This window comes from Cebidichthys violaceus, unplaced genomic scaffold (genome assembly GCF_023349555.1).
Source record: "Cebidichthys violaceus isolate CVI_PGR_0920_01 unplaced genomic scaffold, fCebVio1.0.p SCAF_22, whole genome shotgun sequence".
Taxonomy (NCBI): Eukaryota; Metazoa; Chordata; class Actinopteri; order Perciformes; family Stichaeidae; genus Cebidichthys; species Cebidichthys violaceus.
The window spans coordinates 8,310,924-8,323,308 of record NW_027176395.1 but is presented as its reverse complement, the minus strand read 5'-3'; the positions used below and the strand labels follow the sequence as shown (position 1 = coordinate 8,323,308).

The 12,385-nt window shown below is 41.3% G+C and overlaps 1 protein-coding gene across 3 annotated transcripts in view; it reads left to right on the top strand.

The window, feature by feature from the left end:
• Nucleotides 1-10,456, top strand: part of LOC137877693 (myb-like protein X) — a 30,774-nt gene extending 20,318 nt beyond the window's left edge. For all 3 annotated transcript variants that reach the window (XM_068717743.1, XM_068717742.1, XM_068717740.1), the window contains exons 3-5: nt 1,912-2,035; nt 5,078-5,971; nt 8,786-10,456. In XM_068717743.1, coding sequence (XP_068573844.1) covers nt 1,912-2,035; nt 5,078-5,971; nt 8,786-9,365 — 1,598 coding nt within the window. In that variant the 3' untranslated portion in view covers nt 9,366-10,456. The remainder of the gene's footprint in view (nt 1-1,911; nt 2,036-5,077; nt 5,972-8,785) is intronic.
• The last annotated feature ends 1,929 nt before the right edge of the window (nt 10,457-12,385 follow it).

Sequence of the window (12,385 nt, the reverse complement as noted above, 5' to 3'; positions counted from 1 at the left end):
CAAGGGCACATAATCAGGTGACAATGCAGGATCCACCTTAATTGATATTTTACTTTAGTGGTGAAAATTTCTACACTTTGTTACAAATTTGCAGTTAAAACAAATTGCCAAAACACAATTGGCAAGCTGAAATCCTTACCCACAAGTTTATGCACACAGTTATTATACAAATAAATGCAAAAGCTGACAAATATCAACCCTGCATACAACCAAAGTCTGCTTGAATGTGATTGGTAAATATAACTCGGACTGCATATGGAAACCAGAACGCTTTTGGTACTAAATTGTGTCCCGCTGCCTACAGATTCTACATGTGAATGCAGGATATGTTTAAAGAGATTATGTCCATGTAAACCAGTGGCGGTCTGTGCATTTTATACCTGGGCCTTTAGTGCTGTCCTACTACAGTTGAACTACTTCCTAATAACCTCATTATGACGCCACAGCTATGGGTTATTATTTATTTTGTGTAAATACCTCATATTCACATAACACTGCAACATTTGAAGGTTTGAAGTTAAATAAAATGTTACATGAAGCTCAACACCTACAAATACACTAACTGCAGATTGCAGATACATGAATACGCGCATTAAGGGATGCTTCATCATTAACAGACAATGCATATAATCAAAGTCAATGTAATGACAACAAAGCATGACAAATCAATCCAGCAAACCTGCGGCGCTAAAACACGTATTCCACCTCACACTCAAGAGCACGAGACATTCAAATATTATTCACATCAGAGGAAACAAGATTAACCATATCATAAAAATGACACGATAGACAAATGAAACAGTAGCAATGCTTCTCCGACGCTGTCAGACAGAAATACTGTTCGTATAAATCCTTTTTCTGGCTGGGTCAGGGCTGCTAGCATTGGGGTTGGCCGACCCTTTCTTACGATGTCCATTTTTTCCTGAAATGTCCTCCTCTAGAAAGGCGTTGTCAGTAACTTCGCCACCAAATCCATTTCTCCTCCTCCTTCAGCCATTGAGTGTTAAAAAAACAAAGCTAGGTAAAAAAAACTGTTACTACTACAAAGATCTGCTAGCAAGCTTCACAACAGTCACACTAGCCCACTGACCAATCAAGCCGCACGTTGATGATGACGACTTACTCGACTAGGCCAGCCAGAAGCTCTGGCACGTCAAAGAATGCGCCTAACATGTCAAACTAAAAATCTGATTGGTTGAAGACTATGACAATCAACAATATTGTCCCCATTTACTTAAACTGCAAAGGCATTCACTTGTAATTCTGCAAGCCTCCGGGCAGATTTATTTAACTAAACTAGGGGCGAAATCTGATTGGATAAAAGCTCTACTTAAAACAAGCTGTGCTGGAAGCAGCGCTGGAAGCAGGGCAACTGAGGAAGACAGTAGCTGTGCAATGAGATAATAATGGGAACAAATATTTAGAATACATGTAGTGTATTTTTGAAAAATAATTAAATTATAAAATAGCTATAAATTTGTGATTCTGTCTTGGCCAGCAGGGAAGGCTTTGCTGACGCTGACGGCCCACCACTAATGTAAATTAACTAACTGGTCCATCAAGGGTTGTATTTATTTTTTGTTTGTTTGCTTGTCGTGGGTCTGAAGCGTGGTTCTTGTCCTACCTCAGCTCTATGCATTTTCCACCATATTACCTGTATTAGAATTCTTTGGCTCCGGTACTGTAACTGACAAAGTTATGCTCTCAGAAACCTGTGTGTGACTTTTCTAATACGGCAGAAAGCAAAAAAATTCACAAATACACACAGCCACTAGACGATGGCAAACACTGATCCACTGGCTGTGATCAAATATCCAAAGGCTTGACCAGGAGGGCCATGAATGGTGATGTTTTGATTATAGCTCCCAATTCTTATCTTTAATTGTGTTGAATCTGTGCTATATTTTCCAGGAGTGGTGAGCAGATCCCAGGTCAGTTTGGAGCTCAATGCTATGGCCTCACCAGCTACAGACACAGACAGACCTCCTGTTGACTGGTCAACCAAATCTGCTGGGACTTCCACTGTTGGCACAAGGTAATTCCTCGTTGTTGTTTGCATTGATTCTGAACTGTTCTCCACCAGATGTTGACATACATCCTGGGTGACTAAAGGTTCATCACACAGGGAAGAAACAACATCCAGGTTTGAATTCAGACAAGGTATACTGGAAATCTGATCAAAGTTACCTCTAGATGGGATTATAAATGCACAGGGCCACAATGACTTAGGATCTACAGTTCAATTCAAAGATAAGATAAGATAGAACTTTATTTATCCCAAGGGAAATTGTTGTGCAGCAGTTGCAGTAGAGATGATTGAGCAATTTGAATATCAATAAAAAGTTCAAGAATAAAAATATAAGCCATAATTGTGTTCTATAAATTGATATTTACTGGCCTTTTTGGGACATTTTTGCAAATATCTGTGAATTTCAAAATTAATTCTGTGTGCCAGAGTAAACACTTCAAGATGGATGCACGTGCATCGCTTGTTTTTTGAGAAACTACAGCTGATTTAGACAACAAAACATCAATTTGGATGTCATTCTTTTAATTTCTTATTTCCTTTTAATATTTTTTTATATATAATAACACAGCAATGAAATGTATCAACATCCAATTTGGACTTGTGGCTTGTACCGTGCAGTGTGGTGGCAAGATTTGTTCTTTAAAATTCTACATAAGTAAGTAAATGTAAGTAAATGCCATGAGTGATTTAAATAAACAAAATAGTAGTGACCCAACACTTGAGCCTTGAGGGCCATCACATGCAATCAGTAAATCAGAACAGTAACAGTGACAAGAAAGATCAACAATCTTGGTCAGTCCTGGAGATTAAGATAGATTAATTAATGTCACAAATAAAACAGCATAAATAGATGTAAGGTTTTTAAAGTTGTTTCAGAATTTGTTAGTTTGCTCCAATTTTCCATAGCATTTTGTTATTTACTAAATTCAATGCTATTGTATTAGTTTAGTCCAGCAGACCCATTGCAACAATTTTAATACTGCAATTTGTTTATTAAAGGTGGGGTCAGCGATTCTGGAGAAAGATTGTTGATACAGTGGAAACGTACAGTCTTACAGTCTCTGCGGGTCAAATTGATCACTAAAAGCAGATGATTATTATAACCCTATTTTAGTTGTTATTATTTTATTCTAATGCATATTGCCATCCAATTGACATTAGTATATTTTTTTTTACATGAATAGGAAGTAATGAAACGGACAGCTTCGCTATTTACTGGCTCACTGCCAATTCTTCGCCTTTTCCCCCAACAAGGGCTCGCTTGGGGTGAGGTTTGACGCTTTTTGGCCGGCTCTGTGTCAATCCAGCAATGGCGGTGCATGCAGATGAACGGCTCCCATTTGCTGGAGTTTTACTTTGAGGGCATTGCGTGACCAGGCATTATCAATCCACTTGATGAGGGCAGCTTCAACCACAGGCGCTTTCCCAGTGTGTATTCATTTTTCATTGAGAGAAAATTATTTAATTTTCCCTGTAGTGATTTCACTATATCCTCAGGTGACCAGCCAGAAGCAGACGAGTCACTGCGAGGCAAAGTATCACGGGAGTAAAGTAAAAAACAAAACAAAAAATTTATTGAATTAAGCCTACTGTAGTTTTAAAATGTTTTTCCATATTTTGTCATGTATGTAAAGACCCAAAATTAACAGTTTTAGTGCACTTCTTGATTACTATAAGTGAATCATTTAGACAGCATTTGTATAGGAGTGATTCTGTTCAAGCTTTTTGATCAATATAGGCGGTTGATGACTGTAACAGTGATCACTATGAGCTGTTTACACTGTATTTGAACACCCAAACAAATACCCCCTCCCAGATCGCTCCCACTGCCTTTACAAGTTTTCACCCTGATCTGAGCGCCCCGTGTTCTTGATTGGCTAGAATAATGTTGTGTGGCTTGGTCCGAATTCCTTTGTTTGTTTCCCATTTACAGCCAGGGCTGTGTATGAACACCAGATTTTTTGTCAGCTGACACAGAGAACTGACAGCTAGCAGACCGTGACGGGATATTTGCTGAATTTGACAAAAAAGTGCATTGGATTAGATTCGCTGATTCAACCTTTAAGTGATCTGTGTGTGTATATGGGCGATGCAGCGGGAGAAGATTCATACATGTGTTGCTATTTCATTGCTTTTCATCTGTCATTATTATGAACATCTCATTCTGGTAGAACAGAGTGTGTGCCCATAGTTTGGGATGAGAACAGGCACATTCATTACATGTGAGCAGGACAGTGTTGTTGATGAGCTGCTAGAGAAAGGGAAGTTGTGTTTTTTTCCTAGATCTGTCCTGTGTATTGGCCATGAAAGGCAGTAAAAGCCAAGAAAGGCTGGCTGTCATAATCCTGATTTATTAATCTAAATAATTGTATTTATGGAAGCCCCAAACTGCTATTGACATTCCTGCCCAAGTCCACATGAACCATGTTAAAAAACCCAGAACATTGGCTAGTTTTATAATGTGGACCAAGTCGGCTTGAAAGGGTGCTGTGCAACATTTGTGATTAGTGGGCTTTTACTGGCGGGACCTTGAATCCAATAATAACCTTAATAATCTGTTTAAGTAATTATCTCTGTCCGATTACCCCATTTAAAGTTAACTTTTTATGTCTTCCCTCTTTTTGCAGAATTTAACACCCTACAGTGGTTGTAATTGTTTTGGGTAACATGTGGTCTGGACCATATTAAAACTCTGCTATAAAAAAGATGAATGTCAGTGCACAGTTAGACAGCACATCATGCATTAATGAACTGTAAAAGTAGGTTCATTTGATTTGCACCAAGTGAAGTAGGTGTGAAAGCAACACGTCCTCAGCTAAAGTAGAGGGCTAATGTCTCCATATTGATGTGTCCATCATCCAATCTGGGTTAGTGTTCAAATCAGAGACTTTAAATATCTCAAAGACAAAATCAATAACTTAGATCTGAAAGAGTAGTTTATGACAAGTCAGATGGCATCAGTGATCACCAGTAGTAGAGAGAGAGCATTAGAAGGCAGGTGGCACATGGGGATGTAGCAGTCATTTGACTGTGTTGTCTTTTTTCTAGCTCCACTAAGGAGGACAGCTCTCCAGACTCCAACCTCACGCTGGAGTCCGACTCCAGCGGGGTCTTCCTCTCCTTATCCAACCAGAGCCAGGAGGAGGCCGGCTCTGACAGCGACCAGCCGATCAGCGGCTCTGACCTGGGCAGCAGCAGCACGTCGCTGGAGAAAGACGGGGAAGATGGCGGGTTGAAGGAGTGGGGGAGGGAGGAGAGTGCGGAGCTGCAGTGGTGCTACCCGTCACTTCTCAACACCTCCGCGCATGAGGACGTAGGAGGTGATGGCGGAAGAGGGGAAGCAGGGCGTGGACAGACGGGGAGAGATGGAGACAGAGGCAAAGGTGAGAGTGCAAGAAGGGTTGGTAAGATAGGAACGGTTTCCATCATTAGGACCCAACTCGACCAAACAAACATTGAGGGCTCCACGTCTTTAAATGCTCCACAAAGTGAGGAGGCACCACCCAGGAAAAAAGTGACCCTCATGGGAAGTGACTTCCCTCTTCCTCTGTCTCCCTCAAAACAACCAATCAAACACCTTCTAGATCCCTATCAGAAGCCAATCAGAAGCTCAGGACTGGACTGCGGGGACTTAGATCCCTTTGTCCAATCGGACAGCTTTGTTTACCTTGCCGTGTCTGCAAGACCTGCCTCCCAGGGGGAAGTCGCCGCATTGGCAGAAGTCCCCACCCATGGCATAAAACACGACATTGCGCAGCAATATTCGGAAAGCATGAATACACACCTGGACCAGTCAAATACAGAAAGGAACGCCAAGCCGACTTATCTTGCCCCACAAAAACCAGAGGAAGGAGACTTTCTGTGCACTGACAGCTTTGTCTACCTGGCCGCTCCAGCCTGCCTCCTACTGGGCCCTGCAGGAAACGCACCCTACAGCGGCAGGTATGTGTATTTTTGTGTGTGTTCACTGTGGCTCTAGTGCAGTCTATTGTTTGTTATTCAGTGAGGGGTCCGAGAGATAACTGAAACAGCATTTCAAAGCCTCTTTGTTAATTTAGCTTTAGATCCGTCCCTCCATTTTCTTTTCCGCTTATCCCGATCCTGGTCGCAAAAGCATTCGGCTAGTAAGTAAGTAAGGTAGCACAGATGTCTTTCTCCCGAGCTACGTCTTCTAGCTCTCCCTCAGGGAAACCGAGAAGGTTCCAGGTCAGATGGGATATGTGATCCCTCCAGTGTGGTCTGGGTCTTCCACAGGGACTCGTCCCAGCTGGATGTGCCTGGATTACCTTCACAGGAGGCTTCATGTTTGGTTCAGGGGACTACTGAAGCAGCATACAAGTATCAGGAAGCCAAAAGTACTGCTGACCATAGATTGTATGTAAAGATAAACAAAAGGACAGCTCCTCAAAAGTAAAGCCAAAACATCTCGATCGCCCCCGGCCGACTGCAGCATAGGTCATAAACTCCACCCCTTCCATGTTAGCAATTGGGACATGGGCCAAAAAAAAAAAAACACACAGAATTTTGGTTTTGAATAGTTATTTGACATTGAGAGGGGATGTAACTTTAACTTTTTTTTAAAAATGTTTGGGTCTTTTTGCCTTTATTACAGTACAGCCAAGAATAGACAGAGAAGAGGGAGAGAGAGGGGACGACATGCAGTAAGGGTGCCAGGTCGGATTCTGCTCAGGCCTTCATAGGGCGCCCGCTCTACCAGGTGGGCTATCTGTGGCCCCCAGAGACGTGTAATAATACATGCTCAAGTTGATCATGAATGTATTCATTGAGCTATTACAGTTAGTTGTTGTGTCTTTCTAGCCAAATAGCAACCGTGGTGCTAACGTAGAAGCTAGATGGCTTTCACTCTAACAACAAGCTGCGGCTGATGATTGGCTTGAAGGCGGGTGCATGGCGAGACCTCGGTACCGCGGCTCCAGCACTCCTATCATTTCTAGCCTCTAGTAGCCTCTGACTTCAGATAACATCAAAAGCACAAGATGACAGCTCAGGCATCTGGGATATTTTGGCTTCACTTTTGTACAGTGGGAAGAAGTGGAGACGTGTTGTCCATCCATATATATGGTCTGTGCAACAGACCTGTTTAGATGTTTGGAAGGCCCCAGAGCAGACATCTCAGGAAGGGCACACAGGGCTTAGCCCAGGCTGTTTTGAACAGGGGAGAACTGATGACCAGGACTGGGGGCACTCGAATGTTAGAAGGAGCACTTTGAAGAACTCCTGAATATGAATCAAGGACTAGGTTTGCAATATTTTGGGAAGACAGAATTGAACCTACCAATATTTTGAATGAACACACACACACACACACACACACAGAGGAGCGGAAGAGCAGAGATGCGCTTCTGGTGTGAACAGCCCACCAGCCATGAAGTCACCAAAATCCAGGCCTCTGTCATTATTTCCTAAAAAGCCTGCATCTAAACCACTTGAAACTGGCATGTGAGATGACTGCAGATGAAAGAGTGTGATATGAACAGTATTAAAACCGATGATAATTTTACCAGCTGCGTTGCTCCACAGCTGACCATGAGTGTCATAGCGTCCCTCTCCTCTGTGAGACAGCACTGATGAAATATTGAGCAGATTTTTATTTGAGATTTGACTTGGACTATATTTTTTAGAATTGAAAGATTCTTATGTAATAGTTATGGCTCACTAGCATACTAACATTTGTGTGGACAGTAAGCTACATGGTGAGATTAATGCCTTTATGCTATGCTACGTTACGTTACGTTACATTACGTTACGTCGCGTTACGCTACGTCGCGTTACGCTACGTCACGTTACGCTACGTCACGTTACGCTACGTTACGCTATGTCACGTTACGCTACGCCACGCTACGCCACGCTACGCCACGCTACGCCACGCTACGCCACGTTACGCCATGTTACGTTACGTTACGTTACGTTTCGTTACGTTACGTTACGTTACGTTACGCTATGTTACGTTACGCTATGTTACGTTACGCTATGTTACGTTACGCTACGCTACGCTACGTTACGCTGTGATGTGTTACGTTACTTTACGTTACGTTGGCACAAATGTCCACCTCGACTCATGGATGAACTGATTACATTTTGGTGGTCAAAGGTCACTGTGACTTCACAAAACACATATTGGGCCAACTATGACATGATAAATTGAAAAGGTGATGACTATAACTTAGTTGGCGGAGGCATACAACCACAAGGAGGTAATTGTAGTATATATATATTTTGAATTGTCACCTGCCGCCACAGTTTTCCTTTACATAAATGAACACATTTCCACCATAACTTGATGCAGAATAATTCACCAGAACGCAGGAAATTAAGTGTTTGATGCTAATTTTTTTTAAATCCATGCAAAAGTATAATCTCATTTCCATTACAAACTCAATATAAACTATTTTAAAAGGATGTATGTGTGTGTGTGTGTGTGTGTGTGTGTGTGTGTGTGTGCGTGCGTGTGTCTGATTTCCCCGCCCTCTTTGTTTAAAATTCAGCACTAATAATAATAATGTAATATAAAGATTGCTTGTGACAGAGTTTAGATTTTATGCAACATATTTAAAAGCAGTAATTTTAACACCATTCTAATAAATATAAGAAGGAAGATACCAGAGAAATATTTTAAATTGTTTGAATTAAAGATTGGTGAGTCTGTAGATGCCAGTGATGACTTTGTTTCACTGCAATCCAATAGTACTGTGGTTCAGTTATTTCACCCAGATACTGTCTGTTGTGTTTTTCCAGGGAGTCAGACTCAGAGAGTTCAGGATCCGGACCTGTTGATATGTCGGTGCTGGGTTGTGGCTCTGTGGCTGGGGACAGTGACTGGGACTCCGACCTGTCCGACTCCGATCCCAGTCGCTCCTCCAGACTCTCTGCTGCTGGTAACAAATCTGCCGGCGTAGTGCGGTCCAAGCGGTTGCCTACTGAGCCGGGCTGGGACTTGTTCGGAGAAACCAACGAAGCCGAAGTGCTGAGTGAGCTCTTCACGGAACAGGACAAAAACAACAACGGCAAAGCAAGGAAGGATAATGAGGTCACCGCCGGCCTGGCAGATACAGCAGCCGTTCCCGAGGCAACCCAACATGTCCCTTCGCCGGTGAAACGGGAGACATCGGCAGAGCAGTTGTCGACAGCAAAGAAGGTGACTTGGCAGTTTAGACCAGCCCAGAGGTCCGTCTGCACCGGAAGCAGGAAGGAGAAAGAGAAGGAAGTGACATCATCATCATTGGTAGGGTTCACGGAACTGAGGGGGGGCGAGACCCATAGACCCTGCCCTTCGTCGTCATCGTCGTCATCATCGTCGTCATCGTCCTCGGGTTGATTTGTGAAGGAAATGGGGTTTTTTTGTGTAACCATTCGGGAGGAGCTTCCATCACCTGAAGCTGAGTTTGTTGCCAAGAGAACAAAAAGAAGAGAAGAAACTGACAACCGGAACAACTACAGATTTTTTGCCTGTACATTTTTAATTTTGCATCTAGCTGCTGCCATTGCCTTCGTATGACCTTCTAAAGGCTGCATAAAAGACTAGTTAATTGTTGCATTTTCTTACACTAGCCTAGACAATATCATATATAATCAGTTTAAAGTAATCATCTCAAAGTTTTAATTTTAATAAATATCTTCTCAGTCACTGTCTGATGACGGATGAGTCAACACATTCCCTGGAGAAATCACAAGCGGACACTGTTTGGATATTTGGGAAGTGAGACCTGAAAACACACCTGCAATTACTGCTCCATAGGCGTTGCCAGAGAAATCGAAACAGAGATCTTGGAGATTGTAAATTTGACACAGTGTGAGACTAAGGCTAAACAGAAACCTTCAGGTTGAAATTATTTGGAAATGCTATACAGTATATAATATTATGGGTTTTAACAAAAGGTCAAATTTTGAAACACAGGGATGATTTATTCGTAACACGTTCACATTATTCTCTATCTAAATAAGAAATATGAATAGTTCTGAGTTTTTTTTTATTCTATTGAATGTACTGTACAGGATATACACAACAACAAAGAAAATCCACCTTAAAACGTAGTTCACCAATGAGACATTCTCAATGATTTGACTCGGTCACCAATGTTGGAATTCAGTTACCATAAACACATACAAATAATTACAGCTTGGAGAAAAGAATTTCTGTCGGACTCCGTCGTTGCGCTATCCATTTAAACAGATCCAACAATGTAAATGTGTCTCAGGCCTTATATCAAATTACACTTCCCATGTAATGCCTCTCTTTAATACCTGCTTTTACTACTTCATATATACTTTAAAAACTTTAAAAAACTGACTGAGGTCGAACTTTAAAGTGTACAATGTATTTTATAATCACATCCATCTTTAAAGTGTATTTAACAGTCTGTCAATAACATATTTTGAAACATTGAAATAATTATAGTGATAATTATATATATAATTATATATATATATATATATATATATATATATATATATATATATATATATATATATATGGAAGGATTTAGTAATAACATTTAATTCAAACAAATTCTGTTATTTATCATTTAGATTTTAAAATGTGAATGTAATAATTGAGCAATATGCTTACAGATTCATGCTATATTCTACGTTTCATAAGTGCAAAGTGTTGCCTCAGTGGTGTGTATAAAAATGGCTGAGTTTAATTGTATTTATACAGCCAAATACTAGATGTAAATGCAGTCTTACACTCATTTAGAGGTTCCACGTGTTACATTTTTAAACATCTCTTTATTATCAGGTAAAATTGCCATAAACAATGAGACCGCGGTTGAGATGATTGATAGCCTCAGTCTCATGTCAGTGGTATTTTAGTGCTAGCAACTTCATCTCCCATAATCCCTTTTGCTTTGTCTCTTCTCCTCGCCTCTGTGGCATCTTTGGCTTTACTGTAGAGGATAAACATCTTGGAGACTCCCATTTTCACCATTTGTCACAGTGAGAACATTTGACAGATTTAGCTCTGTTTGCGCAGAAAGGGAAGCAATCCAGAAGATTTTCCTCTGAATCCATGTCAGTTGCACAAAATGTAAAATGCAGTGTGGAGGCTGGTCGAGCTGCCAATCATCCCAGCGGTGGTTTTGTTGTTGAGTAATTATGCTAATGTCTCAAAATGAATGTGGTCATCATTTGCTGATGTTAAAAATGGCACATGTACCTTTAAAAGAGAGCACAGTGATATCTCATTTGTTATCCTTTTGCAAATTTGACAAAGGGAACGTGGCAGGTTGACAAATCATTTGTTTTGTCATGAAATGAGAACTGTTGCCTTGTGCTGCTTTAACTGCCATTCTAAACATTAATATTCTCCGCCAGTCCTTATTCTTACAGATGATGCTCTGTGTAAACCAGCAGGATTTGGTGGAGCCCTAAATGCATCCCCCTGGTTTAGTGATGGATTCATTATTATTTGATACTTTCTTGTGCTTTGGAGCACAGATTTACAAGCACATCCACCATAGAGGAGTTACGTGCTTGGTTAGCATGCATCTGTATTTTTAAAGATGTAAGATTGTCAATATGTCTTTGGACGTGAATGTTAACCAGGACTGAACTAATGACTGACGAGGGTTTAAAATGACCAAAGCCTTGAAGGTTCTCTATATGATATTCAGAGCATCAATATAGCAGCAAACAACTATTGTCTATGTAAAGATATCGTGGACTAATGTCTACCTGAGCAGGGAAGGAAGTCAATCTCCCTCTGTGTGTGCTGTAATCAGAGCTTCTCTGTGCTTTGTTGACGTAGACGGGCCGGCGGCACATGCTTTTTAGTGCATGTTAGTACATGTGAGTGTGAGCTCGCTGGCTAGCTCACCGCTGCCGCTCTGCACTGAACCTTTTACGATGGTTGTAGATGATGCGACGTTGTTGTGGAAGTGTTGCGCTCACCCTCCTGTTCCCCCTCAGGTAAACACTGTTAGCTCCGTCAACGCTGTTGCCGTTGTTGCTGCACTGTTAGCTGCAAGCAGGTTGCTCAGCCTTCGCCATGTTGAGAGACATGTAGAGGCAATAAATATGCTCGGAATTTCCTATTTAGCGCCTTTAACCATGTCAAAATGCATTGAATGTAAGTTAATTTATATTGTTATAACAATCAATAGCACCCCAAATCCCTGTTGAAAGTCAGCAGTTTCAGGACATGAAAAAGTGAGCTGTAAGGACATTTTGGCAAGGAGGAATTAACCTGTTAAGGGGCCGCCTGGGCACAAATATCCTCTACTGTTTTTTTGTGTGTGTGTCAGTTAGTGGTAATTTGAACAAAATTTTTTGCAGTTATATGTACCATACTAACACAATAATGTGTTGTTAGCCTCGGCGAAGTCCATTACAATTGAC